Source organism: Gracilinanus agilis, chromosome 5, assembly GCF_016433145.1.
Source record: "Gracilinanus agilis isolate LMUSP501 chromosome 5, AgileGrace, whole genome shotgun sequence".
NCBI classification, from domain to species: domain Eukaryota; kingdom Metazoa; phylum Chordata; class Mammalia; order Didelphimorphia; family Didelphidae; genus Gracilinanus; species Gracilinanus agilis.
In genome coordinates, this window is record NC_058134.1 from 129,423,670 (window position 1) to 129,447,872 (window position 24,203).

The following is a 24,203-nucleotide window of genomic DNA, read 5'->3' on the forward strand; positions in this document are numbered from 1 at the left end:
CCTCAAAAAGGAGAAAGATGGAACAGAAAGAAAGAAAAAAAATCAGGTTTTTAAATCTTACTACTGGACTCTTCTCATACTTTAACTGCTTAACATTTAATCCATTTCTTTTTTTTTTTTTTAAGCCTGTTTAGAAATCTTTCTGAAGCTTCCCACTCAAGTGACCATTTGGTTTCCTTGAATCACTTTTAAGCAGCGACTTTCTAAAGCTAAATAAATAAATAAATAAATAAGAAAATAATCATATCTTCACTGAAAAAATCCAATCTTTCTGGAGCTGAGCTAAAAGGCTTTCTTACCTTCTGACCCCTAATAGGCTAAATAATCCCATTTAAAAGAATTAAGATTAAGATCTCATCAATCTACTGCTATATAAGTGTCTCCTGAACTTGAGAATTAAAAAAAAATCTACTTATTATTAAGCTGCTCTTGTGAAAAATTCAAAGAGGGATAGGAAAGAAAGCAGACAGAAGGCACAAGATAGTTTGTCAACAACCTTGTTGTCTGCCAATAATTATAACAACTAAATTGGTCTGGCAGCTCAGCACCAGAGTTATAAGCATATATTAGTGAAGTGAGAAAGTAACAGAGAGAGAAAGTTAGATTTTTGGCCTAATAGATCTGATACTTCAATTTGCTGGATGACCGGAGCTTGTCTAAAATCAGGAGCTAAGATAAGCCGCGGCCTAGACAACTCGGAGAGCTAAATCCCCAGCTTGAAAGGTACTGGTACAAAAATCAAGAGTGATTCTGCTTCCCACACTGGTTAAAAGACCTGTCCTCAGGCAACAGCTTTCAAATGTCATGCCATCTGCCCTTCTATGGCGATGTTATGATGGCTCTGGCAAGTTGACACTAGGGACACTTATGCTGATGCCAGGGGATGCCAGGGGATGCCGGTGTCAGGTCATTAGATATGATATTACTCTGTGACACCTATGTCTCATCATTGGAGTACCATGGGATGGAGGTATTTTACTTCACTTAGCAGTGAGAGGGGCTGCAGAGAGGTTCAAAAGACTTAAAAATTGATAAAAAGTCATTAGATTTGCCAATTAAGAGATCATTAGTAACTTTGGAGAGAGCAATATTAGTTGAATGTTTAGGTCAGATGCCAGCCTATAGAAAGTTAAGAAAAAAGAGGAAAGGAAGTGGAGACACCTATGGCCTTGGCAAGGATTTTAGTCATAAAAGGGAGGAAAGCTATGGTGGATCAAGTGAGAGATTTTTGAGGATGAGGGAGTCAAAGGTATGGGATAGACAGTGGGCAAACAGCCAATAGACAGGGGAACTGAAAAATAAGTGAGAGAGTAGGAATGATAGAGGAGGCTATCTACTAGAAAAAAAATAGATTAGAATCACTTGTGCATGTATAGAGAGGCTTCTTTAATATGAAGGGATTTTGTATGTGTATGTGTGTGTCTATCTGTCTGTCTCCATGTTTCCGTGTGTGTACCTTCACACACATGTGCATAGTCACACATAATGATACTGGTTATTCCATGTGTAGGAAGAAACTAGTCAAATAATTTAAATAATTTAGTTAAATTTGTTGTATTATTTTTTAAACACTTTTGTTCTTATTAGATAAGTAATATGCTTTACCATAAGTCCTCAAGATTATACTTCTATTAATGCTTGTTTTTAACCTTAATTTTTTTTGTTAGGACGGGAAACTACTATGGGAACAGGAGCTGTACAATAACTTTGTATATAATGGTCCTAGAGGATATTTTCATACCTTTGCTGGTGATGTATGTCATCATTTATCTTAATATGCCTGATTTGTACAACCACCTTTTAAATGCCACTTTTATTCATAAAATTACTATATTTCTAGGTTTTTTATTTCCATATTTTACAAAATATAAAGAATGCTTTTGTGTTTTCAGTATTGGTCTTTTCAATAACACAGATTGGCAGTTAAAAAAATACAGGAATAAAAACCAAGGTTTCATTGGGGAAAGCCTCCTTCATTTCCCAGATAATCTATTTTAAAGTTGTATTATTTACGGTTTTTAGATTACATAAGAAACATTAAAAGTAAACATTACTTTGGAATGATTTTCTTTAGTTTAGAGCAATGATGGGCAAACTACGGTCCGTGGGCCAGATGCAGCTTCCTGAAATGTTCTATCCTAATCTGACAAATACAATGAGTAGGATACAATACAATGAAACTTCAAAAGAGTTGCCTTAGAAACAGACTGACAGATGAGCATTTCCTTTCCTTTGGCCCCCTCTTTAAAAAGTTTGCCCATAACTGGTTTAGAGCAATATCAACTTTCAGTTTTTATGTTTGAATTAAAATTCTAACTTAGGCCCCATTTGTAGCTCTGAAAGAAAAAAAAATACAATCACTCCTCAACTTTCACAAGGCAAAAATTGCACAAAAGTAAAATATGTTGAATGTTAATACTTTGAACTTATAGGGGAGTCAAGTTCCTGTGACCACCAAATGCTGTTATCTTTTTCTAGAAAGAGCTGAAAATATACTTTTTTGCATACAATTCTTTATAACAAAACAGTAATCCTGATAATATACACTGTTCCTAATACAATAGCCATGAAATAATATAAAATAAAATTGGTAACATGCAAAACATTTTTTTCATTAGCAATTCCCAAGGATTCTGTGACCTTTTCTGTTAACATCTCAGTTTTTAAAAACCCAAGATTGATTTCAGAGGACATTTAACCTTGAGACTAATTGAAATTGGGGCTGGCAGCAACATTGTCTCTAACCAGCTGGTTGATTAGGTTGACAGCAGCTGCAGAAATTCTGGCATGAAATTTATCTAATACTTTTATTTTCTCACTAAGCTACATCACCGATTTTGCATCCTTGGACTTGGAGACTTTGCACTATGCTTTGGGGGTATATTTGCAACACAGAACTAAATCTTTCAAAGCAAACAAAGAAAATATGCAATGAATGCAAGAGGAGCTCTTTACTGTAATAGGGTAAACAAAACCACTGAAGCACATAGTAGGATACCAACTTCTCCACATACTTTCATGCATTGCTCCTTTTGTTTTTTCCCTCTATCTGGCATACATGGCCTTAAATGTGCACAATTGCCAACACAAAATAAAAATGAAGTTGCTAATAAAATCACAAGTAATTGAAGTTTCAAAAGTTAAATGCATGAATGTTGAGGATTGACTGTATTAGATAATACATTGAACTCCAAGTATATATTTCAAGTTGAATGCCAAGTTGTATTCCGTACTATTCAGTTTCTCATTCTTTACCTTAGGACAGGGGTCGGCAACGTATGGCTCTCAAGCCATAAAGTCAATTTTTTTTCAGGTGCTGTTACAGGAGCGCGCACTGTGAGCATTGTACGGCTCTCACGAAATTACATTTTAAAAAATGTGGCGTTTATGGCTCTCACAGCCAAAAAGGTTGCCGACCTCTACCTTAGGACATAGAAATTTTATTTTATGCCACTGAAATGAACCATTGCTTTATTAGAAATGTACCTTTTGGTACCTTTTTTAAAACCCTTACTTTCCATCTTAGAATCATTACTGTGTGTTGTTTATATGGCAGAAGAGCAGTAAGAGCGAGGCAATGTGGGGAAGGGGGTTATGTGACTTGCCCTGAGTCACACAGCTAGAAAGTGTCTGAGGTCAGATTTGAACCCAGGACCTCCTATCTTTAGGCCTGACTCTTAATCCACTGAGCCACCTAACTGCCCCCTTTTTGTCTGTATCTTAAGGCAAATCTACTAATGCTTTCCTTTTTTTCTCTGAATTTTAACTTCTCAACCCAAATATTTCAGACATGTCAAGTTGGTCTTAATTTTGCCAGTGAAGAAGAAGCAAAAAAATTTCGAAAAACAGTTACAGACCTTTTGGGGCGTCGACAAAGAAAATCTGGTAGGTATCCTTTACCAAAAAATAAAAGAAAAGGGAAATGTGGTGGGCAACTAGTTTTCTAAGTCTTAAGATTTATGCAAGGGTCAGCCCAATAAATCTTCCATATGAGTTGTTTATCAAATCCATAGGCATGGTATTGCTTATGTTATTGTGGGTGGTAGAAAGAGAGCAAATACTTGTCTTCATAATATACAAAAGAGTTAAAAATACTGTTCAGGTAATTGGCATTAAAATTTGGAAAATACAGATTTGGAAAGCATCCACATAAAGGTGACTGTTGAAGTTCTAAGAGTGGGTGAGAATCTCAAGAAAAATGGTATCCAAAAAGGAAAAAAAATCCAAGATAAGAGGATTGAGAATAGAAGTTTGAGAAATGAACTCCAAAATTTTTAGGATGAGAACAGGAACCAGAAATTGAGACAGGGAAGACTATGGAAATAGGAATAGAATCTTAAGAGTAAGACTGGGAAGCCAAGGGAGGTGGTGGTCAACAGTGACAAATACACCAAAAAATTATGAAATATGAGGACTAAGAAAAGGTAACAAACATGAAGCAATTAAGGAAAAGAACAAAACTACAAATAAATCATCTAGATTAGGTTAAATGGACTAAAAGTGCTATAATACTTCAAGAATGGGAGAAAACTGTATTTGGCTAACAGTTATTAAGCCTTCATGAAGGAGACAGAACTTGAACTAGAGCTTGAAGGATTTCATTAAGTAAAAAGGTAGAAACAGTTGTTTCATGTTAGAAGAACAGTATCAAAGAATGCAAAATTTCAGAGATAGAAAAAATTTGTCATTGAACTAGATGAATATTAAAGTCTCTTCTAGTTCTGGGATTCTGTTTCTTATCATGGACAGTGAGTGAGAAGACCTTACTTAACTAGAATGTTAGACATGTTTTAGGAAATGAGGTGGCATGGATCTGAATACAAAGACTGAGGAAAGTTTTATGTAGTCAAAATAGATATTGGATTTAGAGTAAAGAAACCGTATTTAAATCCTAGGTCTTCTACTTAAGAGTTGTGTTACTGTAGGCAAGCCACTTAATGTCTCTAACCCTAAGTTTTCTCATCTCTGTAAAATGGGGATATTATTTGCAGACTTGTTATTATAGGGGATGTTGTAAACAACATAAAGCACCAAGGAATGTGTCTAAACAACAGCTGTTGCCATTTTAAAGAATAGTTATGGAATAACTATACAACTCCATGGATAGAGAGCCAGATGAGTGTAAGACCTTTCGAAGGAAGAAATGAATGAATGAATGAAAGATGACTCTGAAAGTTTTGAACTTTTCTTAGTCAGAAAGACTCCTAGATCTCTCTTCAATACGTAGGAAGCAGCATATACCAATGTAATTGGGCCACTAATTTTATATCCACAATATTAAAAGAACTAAGTAGTATCTTAGCCACAAGTACTCCAAACTAAAAATAACTGAGTCACGACTTTACCACTGCTATAATTACATTCTGCCAGCATCTTCTTTTCTGTCTTCTGAGGATGAACTGCCACATTTTTACATTCCTTTCAGAGTTCTTTAACTTAATCCTGATGCTATTAAAACTGCAATTTAGTTATTTCTTCTAATTTGTAATGCAACAGCCTTTATGATATGGTACTTATACTAGTGATTTTTGAGGGCTGTTAAAACTTCAAATACAAATAAGATAATTGATTCTATCTGTTATTTAAAATAGTAAGAGCAAATATTTATATATGGTGCTTTATATTGTTTCATGTGTTACACCCACCCACCCCCAACAACCCTAATGAGCCAGATCTCCATTTTGCAGATGAAAAACAAGGCCTAGAGAGGTTAGGTAACTTTACCAAAGTCACACAACTAGTAAATATTAAAGGCAAGATTTAAACTCATGCATTCCTAACTATATGCCTAGTATCCTCACCCTCACCAGTGTGCCATCTATCAGTGGTCTACGATTTAAAACGACAACCAAGCATTCTTCATGCATGAAACTTGAATCCTTCATCTTTAATTATGATATAACATGTCAGTTAATTTTTTTATATTTGTTGGATATTGTTTTTTACTTTACTCACTATACCCCATTTTCTATCTTTAATGTTTAGTGTGCATTATTTCATTTAACTCTCACAGTAGCTCTATGGGGAAAGCAAAACAGATGTTAATCTTGGGAACTGAGGCTTCACAGTCAGAGTAAGACCTTAGTCTTCTGATTCCTCATCCAGTGCCTTCCCCCATCTCTATAGTGCCACCATCATGTTTGTTTGGGGCTGAGATTGACTCAAGCCAATTCTTAGGTAGTTTTTAAAAATATTAGAACAATATGAAACACTTATAGTTTAGTTAACCAGTTAACTAAAAGAGATGTACTTAATCATAGTAGAAGGATATTCAACAAGGATAGTTTCTGAGGATATCTCGAGTTAATTCAGCTAAACAGAACTGCTTTTCCCAGCTTATGATCATGATCCCCTGTGCATCAGAGTACTCCAGCCCTGCTCAGAGCCCCCACAAAGTGATATCAGCTCCCTGAACCAAGATTTGAGGGTGATCTCAGTTCCTTTTAAGGAAAAATTAATCTAACTTATCCAAGACAAGGGGTTAGGGTATTGCTTCCACCCAAAAACCATCTGCAGTATTCTTTATAGAAATAGTGTTTACACTCCCCCTCCCCGCCCCCATCCTTTAATGATAATTGCATTAGTTTGAATTCTTAAAGTTAAGATCAGATTATTTTTCATTTTTCTTCATACAAAGTTTAGTATCTTGTAAACATGTGAAACTTTTTTTTCATGTTTTCATTTAGCAATAGCTTTTATGCAAAGAACAGTACCAGACTATATGAGCAGTATTAAGAAGAATGAAGTATAGATTATGTTTTTTAACATAATTTCAGTCTAATAGAGAGCTATCATATGTATACATTCATATTGCATGGTTAGAATATTAAATGCCTTAAGTGTTGTAGATATTCAGAGTCTGGAGATAGCACTCTGAGTTGCAAGATCATTGAATACTTCATAGAGGATGTAATGAGCCAGACTTTCAAGGATTGATAATTTAATAAGGTCATTAGGAAGATGCAGCTATACTGGCATTTATAATATTTTAGTGGAGAGTGGGAGATGTTAAGACGATTATCATGGGACCAGATTTTTAAGAGCCTTGAATATCAAGCTAAGAAATTTAGGTTTTCTTCATTATGTAATGGAGAACTTTTTTTTCCTTGAGTAGGCAAATGATAAGGTCAAAAGCATGCCTTTAGTTTACTCAGGAATCCAAGCATAGGAAGTATGAAAAGAGAATGGAGAGAGGTAGGAATCTGGAAGGCTATAGTAGCAATCTAAATGAGAAGTAATAAAGTATTTAACTTGGGCTAAGACTATATAAATAGAAATAATACCCAGACTGGCTTCTTGGATGTGGGCAATGAAGAAAAAGGGAGAAGTCAAGACTGAAAGAATGGTGGTTCTGTAGAAATGAGGAAGTCAGAAACCACAGATGGATTAGGATAATGTGTGATGAATTTGGTTTTTGTCACAATGAGCTTGTGATATTAGAGGTACAATACATTTAAAAGAGCATATATAAATTTAGAGTCAGGATCTAGGTTTGATTTCTCTAATACCTTGTCAAAATTATTTCATTACAGCTAAGTTTCCTCTTTTGTAATAAAAAAGGTAGGTGAATTAGAGATAATCTCTTAGTTTCTTCTAGGTCTAAACCCTATGATCCTAGAGGTACTTGATATGCATTATATTATTAGATAGGGTCTTATTCAGTAAATTATCCTACTAGATGGAATAATATATTTATATTTCTCAGTGTTGGGATGAAATATTTACAATTACTCGGTATTGTTAGTTACCCACTAATTAGTTTGTAATCTTTCAGTTATCGGTAAATATTAGAATAATTCTTTTGAGAGGCATGTATACACTTTTAGATATCATGCCAAATTTATGGTGTGTGACCACAACTGTAATTCTACATTCTGTGAAATTATTAAAGCTAGGTAATAGTATATTGAAATTTACTTTAACAAAACCCAAAATAAAAAAAAACCTAAACTTTAAAACTGGTGTCAGTAGTTGACATAGATTAGTTTTTCTCATAGGGTTTGCTAGGATAGCTTAATATAGTTCAATGTGCAAAAATTAGATTCACCCCAAAACTTTGTAAAAACATGACATTGTAATCTGTAGAACTTTTGCTATTTTAACCCAAAGAATTTCATTAGAACCACAGAAGGATCGTTATTAATAAAAAACATATTGTTGACTCAAATGATTCTGTTGGGCCTAGTCTTTCATAATAATTTACTTTTTACATGCAATTATGTCAGTTAAGATGAGCAAAATACTCAAAAGTACATTAATTAATAAATTAAACCTTCGTTGCTTGCCTGAGGTGGGAATGGGTTTTTAGATGATTCCACCTTATAAAATATTCTTTTAATTTTTTTTAAAACAGAGAAAAGACGAGATCCCCCAAATGGTAAGTTTTAATTTTTATTATTATTCCAAAAATAGCCTCATTTATCTTTCTAGTCATTTTAGAATTATGTATCATACTATGATAAAACTAACATCTGGGAGCAATTCTTGATTTAATGTATGTGAAACACTGCAAAATTTAAAGCACTATGTCATTATGAGCTAATATTATTTGCTGTGTTGTTTTTTATTTCAATTTTCAAAACTTAAGTGCCTATTGAGGGCAAGTTCTGACTTGTTACTGGAGGTACCTTCAAAAGAATCTGTACAAGAGATGCCAGCAAATAGACACCACAAGATTTGCCAACTAATCAACTATCTGAACTGAGGGACTGTGAGGAATTGGGGAAACACTGGATTTGCAAACCTTGGTGATTATAGAATGGGAGGTATTATTACCTTTAATGGATATAGGGAAGTTCAAGAAAAAATAGTGGGTTTGGGGTAGAAGAGATCATGAGCTTCATTTTGAACAAATATGAGATGTCTATAGGACACTAGTTTGAAATGTTCATGGGTATTTAGTGTTGAAGGACTGGACAAGAGAGAGACTGGAGAGATCAATGAGTCATTGGCATAAACCTAAAGGAGGTAATGAATTCAAGTGACCAGCAACTGATATTTCCTGAATATATTAATGGCATTTACAGAGCTATTTGTAAAGACTTCCTCTTTTTTTTTTTTTTTTCCTGCAATAAGATCAGTCTGGGTTATAATAACTCTGTGATTAGGTGGGAAGGGTGGATGGGTACAGCCTCTGTGTGTAGAAGATGGTAATGAGTACCAAGAGCCATTTTATCAAGACCTTTTTTCTTAACTTTTAAAAAGATTAGATTTTAGAGAAAATAGACTTTGACTTTATATTGAAAGACATTTATCTAAATTAGATTTATTAGACTACTAGAACTTTTTCACTGTTGTGATAGGTTAATAAAATTGCATGATGGATAATTAGAAAGCTCTACAATCAACTGTGTTTATTATTGGTTTTTTCCCCTATATAAACAACTGATGCTTGATGTAGTTAGCATTTTTCTTTCACTGTATTGATTTTTAATTTTATTTTTAAAATGCCTTCAGTCTTACTGCATTTTGTAATTTATAAATATCCATATTTAGAGTGAGTATTTGCCTCTCTAAGTTGTTTTCAGAGATTTTCAATTATCAGATCTTTTTCTTCATTGGTCTTATCTTTCTCTTGGGCAAAGACATATGTAGCCTTTTGTTTAACTTCCTCCAAGCTAAAAAGCTCCCAATCAGGATAGGTATCAATAAAAAAATCTTTTAAATAAAAAGGTGTTTGACATGTTCTATGGTAGTATTATCTAATATATTCAGACCTAAATAAACTTCTGCTGCCTCAAGAATTCGGTCAAGAAATGCAGCAGGAGTCTCTTGACTTGTCTGCCTGACCTTCTCAAACTTAGACCACGCATTTGGGCGTCTTGAGTTGTTCTCCAACACTTTTAGAAATGATTTTCTTGCCCCCTTTAACATTCGGTAGATAGGCACCGAATTCAAATCCAATTCTTCCCAATTCTCAGGCCACGGTATTAGGTGCTGAGTATTCCTAGTCTCCTCAATGAACTTTTGCTGGTCATGTCTGGGCATCAGTTCACCTAGTATGAACCAAAAATCTGCAAAATCTGAGTCATAGGTCTTAATAAATGACTGCAAGATTTTTACAAATTTCCCAGGGTCATCATAGAATTTGGGTGCTTGTCTTTTGATTGCCTCCACTTCTTCTGCCCCTGAAATGGGCATGCTGTTTGACATGAAATATACTATTGTCTCATACCACTGGGAGATCTCAAAGCGGAAATAAATTCATCAGGATGTCACTATTACTTTGGACTTTTAGTTCTTTCTCTGCCCTAGTGTCCTTAGAAACCTTAATATCATCATTATCCATCTTTGTGTCATTTGAATGCTGTGCACAACCAAAACCAATGTCCGGAAATCTTTTTTGTTTAATATATATTTCCATGTTATCCATCTGTGCTTGCATTAATCTCATCATTAATTTAAGTTCCAGCTCTCTACACCACCAGTTAATCATCACCTTAATAGCATATAACATACATTTCAACAACCATCTCATCCTATATATCACATAACCAAATAGAAGAAATACTGGTATATGTGCTACCACATCCAGTAATGTTATTCCCCATATAGGTCTTATTTTTTCAAAATCTAACAACATCTTAACATATTTAGGTATACCACAAAACACCAGGTAAGGGATAAAGTAAAACATCCTCCACATATAGTAGACACATAGATCCATGATTTCTTCCATAATAGCTGTTATCAAATGGAATTCCATTAATAGTATTATTATAATAGTAATAAGCCACAGTGGATTGGCTTATACTTTGGGTTTACAATAAGATTTTAACAATAATAATCACAAAACAAAGAAACAGGGAAGAAAAAAAACACCAAACAGCAATGACAAGCATTGAAAACAGATTAAAACCCCTCAGGAAAAAGTTTTAAATGTCCAGGAACCTTGTGGGAGCCTTATAAGTGTTTCTCAGTGAACCCAGTAGTAAAGCAGTCTTTCCTGATTGGCTTAGAGTGTTGAAGCCTCAGCCAACCACTGGGAGGGTGGAATAGAATGTTAGGGCTCAGCCTGTCTTCAGCCTCTGACCTGAACACTTCTCCCTACTGAGTTAGTTTAACTATCCAATCTACCTTTCTCCCCCAAGCCATCAGAGGTTACCATCTGATGTGGATAAATAAACACAAATACACATACAAGGGTTCTTTTGGGGGGAAATGGATGAAGGAAGAATAAAGGGTGAAGATATATAACTATCTTAAATACAAAAGGGACTGTGACAATGTAAGTGAGTGGTGGTTGGAATCCAACTGCCACTTAGACTAAATCAGCTAGGGATATCTTACTTCTACAAGGAAAGACACAACAGGAATAAAAACACTTTTTTAATAATGACTTTAAAGGATAAGGGCAGTAGAGAGAGGTCACCCTAACCTAGTTATTATCTAAGGACAAACTCAGGAACTGGGAGTTGGGTCAGGACTACACTATTTTAACCCAGGCTGCCTGGATTAGCCTAAAAAGCTGGAAGGTGAATGGGTGTCTCATAGCTTGAATTCACTTCTGTTCCCACAATGATCCAACACAGGTCATCAGCAAAATTAATCCAAAAGGATAAAAACAAGGAGCTTGAATCAGCTTGGGATGTCCACCACCCAAGTCTGATCCTCCTGCTCAACTTGAATTTCCCACAGACAGGTATTTCTTCTGGGAAACAAATCCACTCTCTCCTGGGCTCTTCACTGGAGACAGTTTTCAGCATCCAACTACTCTCTCAGCCATAACAGTCACTCAGGAAATCACTTCCTTCCTTGTCACAATTCTGTCCTTGGAACCTTCAGGTTTTATCTGACAGCCTGACAGCCTGGGTGCTAATTTCACTAAATATCTAAATTCTTCCTCATAAAAAGAGTAAGCAATTATTCCATATGTGCTGTAGTTCTTATGAATTTAACAGCATCAAATGACTTTATTATATTGATTCTGAATATAATCCATACTACTTAGGCTTAGGAGTTGCCACTTGAATAATCTTTATCATTTCATGTATTAAGGAACAAAATGTTTATTGAGAGTCTCTACCTGTATTTTGTTATACCCCTAGCAAATTAAGAATTAAAACAAAAAAAATCTAGTTTATGATCTCAAGGAGCTTATGTTTTATTAAAGACATCTATAGTAAAGTTCTAGGGATACAAAGAATGTATGACCTTGAAAAAATCTACATAAACATATATATATATATATATATATATCTGCATGGATATGAATTTGGTTGGTATTTTGTTATGTTTTAAGCGTACGCATTAGCATAGAGCTTCTGAGTTTGTTTTCAAATTCTTGCCCCTCCTATGAAATTACAGAACAAAATAAATTAATTACAATCTAGTGCATCCAAAAGTCTTTTGGGTTTGACTCTGGAAGGTATCATTTTTGTCTGTATGCCTGCCATACATTTTAAATTATATTGTATTCCTTAAGCACATTATGTTGGCTTATGAATTCCTTAGTATAGTAATTATCATTGAGAAGGGACACCATGAGAATATGTTGAAAAATGAGAAGAAACTAAACCAGAATTATTAAAATGTTCAAATTTGCATAATACATTAGCTACAAGTGACTGAAGAGTTGATTGTCAACATTTTGCAGCAGTTCTTGACATTTATACCTCTTTTAAACATTTAACCTTATTGCCAAATAAAAGGATATTATTAGTAGATACTGTGAGTAGGTGCAATTTGAAAAACATCTTTGTGGACTCACTCTCACAAATCAGAATTTCTCTGAATAAACAGCTAGTTGTAAGTAAATAGAGTGAACTTCTATATGCTACCCATACTTTAATAAACTTTATAAAGCTCAGTGTTAGCTTTTCAACCTGCTTGCTAACCATTGTAATACTGCCACCTGGTGGAAATGGCTGCCTCCATAGACCATATACATATAGCAAATTAATGTTTAATTAATACTTAAAACAGAAGAATCTAGTTTATGATCTCAAGGAGCTTATGTTTTATTAAAAACATCTTAGTACAGTTCTAGGGATACAAGAAATGTGTGAGGTTGAAAATTTATATATAAACATGTGAATTTGGAAGCCATTGATTTGCAGAGATCTAGATTTTGACCATGAATTATACTTTAAAAATATTTTACAACAATTTTACAAGAAATTAACATTCTTAATTTTTTCTCTCATCAATTCTCCCAGAATTCTAGATTCTGGTTCAAAGCCTTCTGGAGAAGTTTATTTTATCTTTCAATATTCAGTACCAGAGAATATTTAGACTATTTTTTTCTCCTTGAGAATCTTCTAACTTCTAAATCAATTAAAGAAAAGGTTATAAGGTTCAATTTGCCCCACTGGGTGGGCTAGTACTTTTGCTGCTAAAAAGTTTTGTTGTTCCCTCTGACTTTCCTGTGACTTGAAATTACATGTATATATAATTCTTTATATGAGCCCCCCTCACTCCCCTCCCACCCCAGGTAAAAAGAGAGAGAACTTTTCCACTTGGTACCTTTCAGAGGAAAGCTATAATAGCCCCATAGCTTTTTACTTCATAAGCAAAAATTATGTTAAGTGTATCTTCATTTAAGCACAATCTCTTAGTAAATTTCTAATAGCAAGGCAGCTAGGTTGTGCAGTGAATAGAGTGCTGGGTTTGAAGTCAGGAAGATTCCGCTTTCTGAGTTCAAATTTAGTCTGAGACACTTACTAGCTATATGACCCTGGGCAAGTCACTTAATCCTGTTTACCTCAGTTTCTCATCTATAAAATAAGAGCTGGAGAAGGAAGTGGCAAACCATTCCAGTATCTTTGCCAAGAAAACCCTAAATGGGGTCACAAAGGGTCAGATGTGAGTCAAACAACTGAATGACAATAATTGCTCATGTCCTAAACTGATTCAATTACAATGCCTTCTAGAAATGTTCTGTATCTTAAATAGAGCATTGCTTTTGAGTGGAATTTTTTAAACAAATTTTTGAATGTTTAAATTGGTTTCTTTTTATTCTTTAAAGTCTGAAGTGAAAATTGTTCCCAGCAACTCTTAATCAAGTACTTATATCACATATATATGTAAAAAATCACATGCTGTCTTAAAAAGACCAATTTTATGATTGCATATGACATAGCAAAGATGCCATCAAATTTCATGATGTTGCAGGTTCTCCTCAGTGAGATTCACTTAACTTTTAAAATAGGCTAACAATCTATATATGGGGTGGGGGGATGAAAATTTAAAAATTTTTAATTTTAATTAAAAATTTTTTTAAAATCTGTCCTGTATGACTAGTCCAGTGAGTTAGTGAATAAGTACATTTATCTAACACAGGCACTGTCAATAAACAGTGTATTAAGCCCAAAAATGAATTAAAGTGGTCTGGACCTCAGTTTGGGAAATTATTCAATACTTTAAAAGATCCCAAACTTCTCCCTGATCAATAAACCCATCAATTTTCCTGGTGATACTGTGTAATTGTAAATCTTTGAATATCACTCTCTCTAAGGAATCAGAATTCTGGATTGATGAAAGAGCAGTGATTAGATACATTGTGGGTATAAATAGATGCCAGTTTGTTCTCCATGTTGGCATATGCAAAAGAAGTGACTTTAGATATGCCATCCAGAATATATATGTTTAGGGAAAATTGCACAGTCAAGGGGTAGAGTGTTTTATGTGAGGAACAATAAGGAGGACAATGTTTCAAATACAGACATTCTGTCATATATTCTATCAGAGTAGGTAAACAAGAATAAAATGTAGTGAGACTGGAAAAGTAGGAAGAGATTAGTTACAAAAGGCTTTAAAAGACAAATGGGATTTTATATTTGATCTTGGAGGTAGGGAATAGGATAGTGACATTGACCTGCACTTTAGGAAAGTTATTTTGATAGCCAAATAGAGGATTGACTGGAGTAAAGAGAGACTTTAGTCAGAGAGACTAACCAGTAGGCAGGCATATGAGAGCGATACTGTGAAGGCAGAATTGCCTAGACATGGTAACAAATTGAATGTGGGTGGGGAAGAGATAGTGGTGAGAGAGAGTGAGGAGTTGATATAATACATAATTATAGTACATGATACTTAGGTTATAAGCCTTGCGAGGATGATAGTACCCTCCACAATAATAGGGAAGTTAGAAAGAGAGGCTTTTAGGGAAAAGATGAGTTCAGTTTTGGACATGTTGAATTTAAGAATAGGCAGTTTGAAAAGTGAAGCCTCTAGGCCAGGAGATTGGTTGGGGATGGATAAATAGATTTGAGAATCATCTGCATAAAGATGATAATTGAATCCTTGGGATCAGATGAAATAACCAAGAAGAGGACCAAGGATAAGAGTCTTAAAGGATACACATGGTAATGGATGTGATCTAAATGAAGACCCAGCAAAGGAGATTGAGAACGAGCAATCAGATAGGTAAAGGAGAAATAGGACAGAAGAGTGTGGCAGCCTAAGTATTCAGTATATTTGTGAAATATAGAGACTTAGTAGAAGGCTTTCTAAAAACAAGTTAGCTATATCCTCCATTAAAGGTTTATGGGAGAACAAGAATAAGAATTGTGCAGGTGTGGATTGGCTCTGATATAAACCAATAGAGGAAAAGTACCCAAATTGATGACATTATGGATTGAGTAATTTTTTTTAAAGCCCTTACCCCTTCTGTCTTAGAATTGATATTTAGTATTGGTTCCAAGGCAGAAGAATAGCAAGGGCTAGATAATCAGGGTTAAATGACTTGCCCAGGGTCATATAGGAAATATCTGAGACCAGGCCTCCCTTTGGGCCAGGCTTTCTATCTTCTGAGCTACCTAATTGACCCTCATAATATAGTTCTTAAATGAATCTAGTACCTCTTTCTAACTACTAGAGTCCCATTCTAAAGTAATATAATTGATTTCTGGTACTGATTTGTAGTACATGTTCTATAAAGCTATTTGTAAATCAAATTTTTGGGAAAAAATGAGTAATTTGAAATATATTAAAGGAGCTTAATATTTAAAGAAATGTTAGAATTCCTTTTATAAAACTAATAATCATTATCAAATGAGCCTTGATATAAATCCTGATTTTCCTATTTCTGATTTGTTCAGTCATGTACTTCTATTATTTACTTAATAGATCTTTTTTGAACTGAACTGAATAACATCATGGTCCTCAATTTATAACCTAAAGTATTTTGGTACTTCAGTAGATTTCTAATATTACTGATAAAGACACTTCCTTCATCAACACACAGTGCCACCTGTCCGTAGCATTGTACTTGGCACATAGTAGACAGTTAATAAATGTTTTATTTATCAATATATTTATGTTTCTGTATGTACACTTTCAAAAATATATACCTGTTCAGTTCTAACTTTTGTTTTTCAAAAATTCCTCTATACATGATCTAAGATTCTGGAAGTTTTCCTCTAGGTATTTTTATGCTTTATATCGACCAGGGGAATACTCAGGCTGTCCATCTGGTATCCTTTGCTGATGAATGCCATATGGCCAACCCATTTCCTTTTCCTCAGTGGTGTACTGAATGGTATCAGTATACATCTTGAGCATAGGTCATAGGGGGAAATATATTATAGCTTACTCTTGTCTATGGTGAACCTTACTCTATTGCCTTTTGAGTCTCCCTCAATTTCAGTTCCTCAGAGGTTTGATAGTCCAAAGATTTGTGTTTTATGTTGAAAAAAAAAAAGGCCTTTGTACTAGGGAGGACCTTAGGTTCACTAAAATCACCACACAATATCTCACATGCAATCTTCCCCATTGTCTTTTAAGTTCATTTCTGAGTCTAATATAGCAGGATCTGTGAAAGACAGAGAAACAGAGACATTCAGTGGACTGGCTATCCAACTCTGTCATAATCTCAGTTTACTTTTTCCTTCATAAATTTTCAAGCCAGGCATTTCTTAATGGTCATTGTATAAAGGCCTTATAATCAGGGACTTTTTTCACATGGCACATTATCTTTTGCAAGCTGAAAATTTTATAGAAGGGAATGGGGGAAATTAGAAAAATCATAGGTAATACTATAAGGATGATATTAGAAAGCAAGTATTATTTTTTTAAAGATAAGAAGTAGAGAAGCTGGCTTGAGGAAGAATTGGAGTTTCAAATAGAGCTGAGAGAGAGTGTTAATTTCAACTGGGGGCAGTTATAACCATTATTCTGTGACAGTTACACGCTCTGGGTGTGGCATTCCAGGAGTGGCTTCTGGCAGTCTCAGGGTTAGAGAAGGTAACATCTTTGCCTCTCTCTGTCTCAATCTGAGGGAAAGACTTGAAGGAGTGGAGTGTTTTCTTTTCCGACGTGGGAAACGCTTTTCATTTATCTGTTGCTGGCTATAGATTGTTTAAACTGTGAAAAGACCAAACAAAACCTGGTCTTTGGTTTGGACTCCGAGTCTGTTAAGGCTCAGAGTCCTAACCTGATTCTTGTGGAGACTCAACCAGCTACCCTTGGTTATCTTTATAACTTAAAGGCGAAGTTAAGAGTTAGAGTGGTTAGGTTTATTTAGAATAGTATAAATTTGGTTAGTAAGATCAGGGAGGATTAGCGTAGCCTGTGAACTGTGGAGTTAGAATCCCTTAGAATTAGAAATCCTTTTTCATATATATACACATATTTATTTATTCATTTAAATGAATAGTTTGTTTTTTCATAAACTAGAGTCTCTTTAGCGTTCTTTGTGCCTTGCATTGCTAACCCTATTTTATTTTTATAGTTTGGCAAGCCACAAAGGACGAGGAACCTAAAAATTCTGACTTTAAGGGTCCAGTTGTCAGCTTGGGCAGTTGAAACCATTATCTCAGCAGGGGGTCTGTTGAAGCAGTTACAACTGACACTAATGACAGTGAGCTTAACTCTAGGTTGCAAAAAACTCATCTCCCAGTCAACTTGATACAAAGACTATAGTCTCAGAAAACCTGGTGAATTAGCTATGTAAAATGACCATTGAATTTTTTCTGTTACCTATGACTTCTCTCATTTTTACTATTATACCAGAATATATACAGAATTTACTGGCCTATGTCTTTCTAATGCCACTACACTCATTGACACTGTTACAACTAATCTCTTGTGTCCCTGTGCTACTATTGTTTTTCATGTGCTTTTTTACATGATGATCTTTGGCAGTCGTGTTTAAACATTTAAAAGCAAGCACCGAACAAGCTACTACAAAGAATTATCTAATGTTAAAAGCGAACTAACTAAAGACTAAACTAGATAGAATGCAAACTCAATATGAGGAATTACTCAAGGCTAAAGGGACAATCGCAGAAACTAAAGAATATGAAGCTACTAAATTAGAGGGTGCAACAAAATCTGATAAATTAACTAAATTATAAATGGAAACTGAAGCATTAGAAAGGAAACCAGCTCATATGTTCCCTCTAAGAGGTGAACACAGAGTATGGTATAAAGAATCTCATATGCCACAAAAGGTTTTCACAAGCTGATATTGACAGATTTAAGAAAAATACTCCAAAATGTGAAGAAGAACCAATGGGAGTTGTAAGGCAATTCAAGCGCTTAATTAAGCTTTACAACCCTTCTTATTTGGACTTTGACATCCTTATGGATGAATTATTGACAAAAAGAGAAAAACAGCAGATTATAGATAACACTAATAGTAACCCTCTAAATAAATGTAGGAAATTAGAAAAATCATAATAATACCTAGAAACGAGAGACCATCTAAACCTATTAACCTCTGACCCTACATTTTCATTTTTATATATGTGTACTAAGGTTATTTTTGATGAAAATAGGAGATGAACAGGTAGGCTTTCATACATGATTTTTTGGTAACAAAGCATATTTTTGCAATTATATCATTGACTAAATGGTTCAGAAAATAAATGACCTCACTTTGTGTTATATTGATTACTCCCTATAAATGGATTTTACTTTTCCTAAATTCTTATCTTTCCATTCACATCTATTGCAGTATATTATTTTAAGGAAAAATTAGAAAAACACAAAAATAATGTTTGTGATACAGCTTTTATATTTAGAACAGTAGGTAGAGTTTACATTTTTTCCCTGGGAGAACTATTGTTTCCTTGCAAATATCATCTTAACACTTTATAAAGAGAGTTTTTAAAGGGATACTGATAGAATCTACATAAAGTTCCATTTTTAATTTTTTTAAATTACATTTTTTAAATTAAGCAAAAATCTACTCTCCCCTCTCCCCCAACCACCTCTTTCCCTTAATTGAGAAAGAAAAGCAAAACTCCTATTAGTAACTCCAGTTAGAAACATATATCATAATAGTATTCTGTTATATAGCATAACTTGCTCAACTATTCCCCATTGGACAGACTGCCTATAAGTTTCTGGTTTCCAATTCTTTGCTAACACAGAAAGAACTACTTTCAATATATTTATGCCTTAGCAGTTACATGGCTTGAGATTGATCCTCACTTAATCTACTTTCCCTCAAATTCCACTACCCCCTTCCTTCAATGCGTTCCCTCCTTTCCTCATTGAGTGAAATATATATATTTCTGTATTGAATTACATGTTTCTGTGTGTGTATGTTCTTTCTTCCTTTGATCAGTTTAGATGAGACAGGTTCAAATGTTCATTCTGTCCTCACCCATTCCTCCTTTTGTTTGTATAGTTTTCTACCTAAGTATCTCAATTATGTGAGATAATTTTCCATAACCTTTCTTCCATTCCCTTCCTAGTGCATTCCTTTTTCTTCTTTTAAGATTATAAAAACATAAAGCCACCCAAGATTGTCTAAAATTCTCTGTGATTCCTGATAATAACTGGGTTCTCAGGGACACCTTTTTCATTTCTTTATATTTGAATAAAAGCATCTTACCCTTTTAAAGCTCCTTATGCTTGTGTTTCTCTTGACTCTTATGTCTATATTATATCTGGCCTTGTGTCCTACATCTCCTGCTGGAGAAAGTTATCTATTGATTTTCTTCCTACCTATATGACTTCCTTCTCTGTCTTCTTTGCTGGATATTCTTCCAAATTATGCCATTTGACCGTATTGTGTCCTGCAGGGTTCTGTCTTGGGGCCTCTTTCTTTTTTCCCCAATATAATTTAGTATTCTAATCATCTTCTATGGATTTAATTAGTATGTTTATTCTAATGACTCATCTAGCTATTCTGCCCCATTCTCTGCTGATTTCTAATCCCTTCAGATATCTTTAACTCATTGTCCATTAGACATTTCAAATTTAACATGTCCAAAACAGACCTCATTATTTCACCCACTTACCTCTTACTATAGAGGGCAATAGCATCCTCCTAGTCCCTCAAGCTCACAACCTATGTATCATCCTCAAATTCTCACTATCTCTCATCTTCATCTTCCTATTTCCAGTCTGTTTACAAAGCCTTCCAATTTCACTTTTGCAACATTTCAAAGATTCTACCTTCTCTCTTCTGATGCTACTATCACTCTGGTGCAGGCACTCATCAATGCATGTCTGGATTATTTCAATAGTCTGTTGGTGAGTCTGTCTGCCTCAAATCTCCTCAATCCAGTTTATCCTCCATTCAGTCATTAAAAAGTGACTTTCCTAAAGAACAGGTATAACTGTACCACACACACCCAACTACATTAATTCACTATTGTCTCCAGGAAGAAATACAAAATGCTCTGTTTGACATTCTGAGCCCTTCATAACCTAGCCCCCTCCTGCTTTTCCTCCTAGTACATAGATCTTGATCAAGTGACACTGGTCTCCTGCCTGTTTCTCAACTAACACTCAGCTTTAGGCATTTTACCTGGCTTGTCCTCCATGTCTGGAGTGCTTTCTCTCCTTTACTGACATCTCTGGCTTCCGTTAAGTTCCAGCTAAAATCTCATTTTTACTGGGAGCCTTCTTTACCTTTAACCTCTCTTAATTCTAGTGCCTTCTCTCTCTTATTTATCCTGTACATAGCTTGCTTTGTATATATTTGTTTACCTATTGTTTCCTATTAGATTGCAAATTCCATGAGGGCAGAGGCTGTTTATTTTTTAAAATATTTTTCCATGTTTACACAATTAATTATTTTTTCCCCCTCTCCCCTCCTAGAGCTGACAAGCAATTCCACTGGGTTTTACAGCTGTTATCACTTGATACCTATTTTCAAAGAAAAATACTACAAGTGATGAGACAAAAAGAATCCAATACCAAGGCACCCCATTTGGGGATCACATAAGATTTAAAAGCCACCATAGATTTTGGCTATAATACTCCTGAAGTCTTCATTTGGAATTAGGTTGTTGTTGATGTTTTAAATGATGTGACCAGTAGAGGCTTTCTATTTTTACTTTTCTTTTTCTTGGGGATTTGGGCAGTCTTTCTTTCACAGTTTATTAAAATGTGATCAAGGCTTTCAGGTAGTCCAATAATTCTTAAATTATGTCATCTTGTTCTGTTTTCTAGGTCACTTGCTTATGCAACAAAATTTCTTTCATTTTCTTTTGTTTCTTCAGTCTTTTGACTTTCCTTTTTGTATTTCTGGATGTTTCATGGAATAATCAACTTCTATTAACTTCATTTTCTTTTGGGGAGATTGTTTCTTGGATACAATCATGTAACAAGTTGTTGATTCTATTTCCAATTTTAACTTGAAATGCTCATTTCTTTTGGATGATTTTCCTAAAAAACACGCATTTCATGTTTTATATCCTCTTTTGAACTCTTGTCTATTCTAGGAACTTTGGGTGAACTTGTACCCATGCTGTGTATTTCTTTGAGGTTTTCAGGCAAATGTTCCAGAGCCATTCTTTTCTTCTTGGTTTTTATCCTGGGTGTTTTTGTCCCCATAATAACTTTTATGGTGAAATTATTTATTTATTTGTTTGTTTTTATTTGTTCATTCTGTTGGCCTCCTTCCTAAGTTAGGAATTTATGTTAAATTAGCATTTTTGCTAGAGGGAATATCTAGAGTGAACTTTTGTCCTCTTGGGTCCTACTACTGATTTCTTATGGGTATTGAGTGTTATGTTATTCAGGATCTCAGGAACACAGACCTGCAAAGTTTCAGCACTCCCAGAGTGGTTTGATCCAGAGCAAAGTCTGATTGTCCTTCCCCCTGCCTAAGTTCTGAAAGCTCCTGATCTGAGTTTGGGTCTGAGCAAAAGGTCTTCTGGACTTGCCCCTAATGGATTTCCAATATAAACTTCTGCTACACTCAGACATTACCAGCCGACTGGAAAGATCTGTTGGTTGAAGATGAAAGAACTATAACTTCCCTTTGGTCTGGGATTGCTGCCCTGGTTATTCCTCTGCAGGTTTCATATTGGCCTGGGAGTTAGTTCTGAGACCCTTTTCCACTTCCTAGGGTCTGAGACATATACCTGCTGCTTTCTTCTAAACTCATTCCTTGCTCAGTACACAGTCTAGGACCCCCAAATGTTCCTTACAATGGAATGCAAATCCCTAAGTGCAGGTCTTTCCTAGGCATTCTGTCCTGAATCTGGGAACCAGAACTAGGTAGTGAGTGACAGCCATTCCTGCTTGTTCTTGCACCCTACATACATTTTTGCCCCTCTTTGCTGGATCTAGGACATCTTGTAGGCAGCATGCTTCTGGCCAGACTTTATTCTCCTGGTCTACAGATCTGTTTCCTGTTGTCAAACTAGGCTGCTAGAATGATTTCCTATGATTTTACTTTGGATCTCCAATCAGAATTTGGTCTAGTACATTTTCCAGCTCTTTGTGGAGGAATTGTATAGAGTAGAAGGGTGCTCACTGTACTTCTTCCTGCTTCTTTGACAATTTGGCTCTTTTTAATTAAATTCTATAAAAAATACACAACAGTTAGTAAAGAGTAATTAGTAGTATCTTATTGTTGGTAAAAATCATTAACATAGAAATATCTGAAGGATTTACCACTAAATAAAAATATATTCACATTATAAAATGCAACATAATATATAACACATTATAAAATGCAATAATAATACCACATTATAATGTTGGAGAAAATCTTCAAAAGCAAATTTTGTTTGAGGAAACTTGATGACCGTTATACCAAAAAAGGCATTTTTTGATAACACTCATTTAAGGAACTCATTTTAATAAGATACCTTAGGAATTGGAGTTGAAGATGTGAGAGCCTGATAAAAGGACACAAATTAAAACAATTTTTTCAATGAGAGCAATGATTTAAAAAAAAAAAAACACCAGTTTAATTAATTTTAATAGTCTCTTTTTTTTTAGATCTTGAGTTCTAAATTCTCTCCCTCTCAGACCATCCTATACCTGATAAAACAAGAAATATGATATCAATTATGCATATAAAGCCATGCAAGACATATTTTCATGTCAGCCATATTGGGGGGAACAAGACATTTTTTTAAAATTATATATCAATTTGGTCTCAGAATTCATTAAGTTTTCTCTAGAGATGGAAAACAGTTTTCATTATGAGACTTTAGAGTTGTCTTCGATATTATATTGATTAGAAGAGCTATCACAGTGATCTCTTGGTTTTTCTTTTGCATATAGGTCTTATCAGGTTTTTGAAAACCTTACCACTCCCTCATCATTTCTTATAGTACACTAGTACTCCATCACAGTCATATGCCACTTTTTCAGCCATTCTACAGTTGTTAAGTATCTCCTTGATTTCTGATTGCACCAGGATAAAAAAGTAGTTGTTATAAATATTTTGCACTTAGAAATAGAGAGCTATTAGTGGTATTATATGGTCAAAGGATATACTGTATGTGCCCTGTAGGCATAGTCCCAAATTGTTTTCTAGAGTAGTTGGACCAATTCACTACTCATTAATATATAAATTTTTTCCTAATGCTCTCTAGCATTTGTCATTTCTGATAAGTATAAGGTTGTACCTCAGAGTTGTTTTAATTTGACTTTCTCTAATCGGTAATAATTAATAGCATTTTTTCTTTTTCTTTAAAATATTTTTCCATGGTTACATGATTCATCACAAACACACACACACACACACACACACACACACACACACACACACACACACACACACACACACACATATACCCCATCCTTCACCCCTGTAAGTGGGGAATTGGGGTAAATCAAAGATCACTAAGCACTGATCTTGGAAGGGAACTGGAAGCTGACCCCATGGAATTCTGAGAGAATTATGTTTGGGAGGGGCCAGTAAGAAGAGGAGTTTGGAGGAGAATTCTGAAGGTCCTAACTGTCAAAAAAAAACAGCCTCCCGAGAAGACTTGGGTTGGTGCTCGGTGGGAGAGGGGGTTGGTGAAGAACGGTGGCCAGGAGGATCTGGGAGAAGTTAACTT

General features: G+C 34.8%; 1 protein-coding gene across 1 annotated transcript in view; it reads left to right on the top strand.

Annotated features, from left to right (window-relative positions):
• WASL (WASP like actin nucleation promoting factor) overlaps positions 1-24,203 on the top strand; it is a 119,769-nt gene that overhangs the window by 57,096 nt on the left and 38,470 nt on the right. Inside the window, exons 3-5 of the mRNA XM_044679027.1 lie at positions 1,668-1,754; positions 3,789-3,885; positions 8,354-8,377. Of these exons, the coding sequence (XP_044534962.1) occupies positions 1,668-1,754; positions 3,789-3,885; positions 8,354-8,377 (208 nt within the window). The remainder of the gene's footprint in view (positions 1-1,667; positions 1,755-3,788; positions 3,886-8,353; positions 8,378-24,203) is intronic.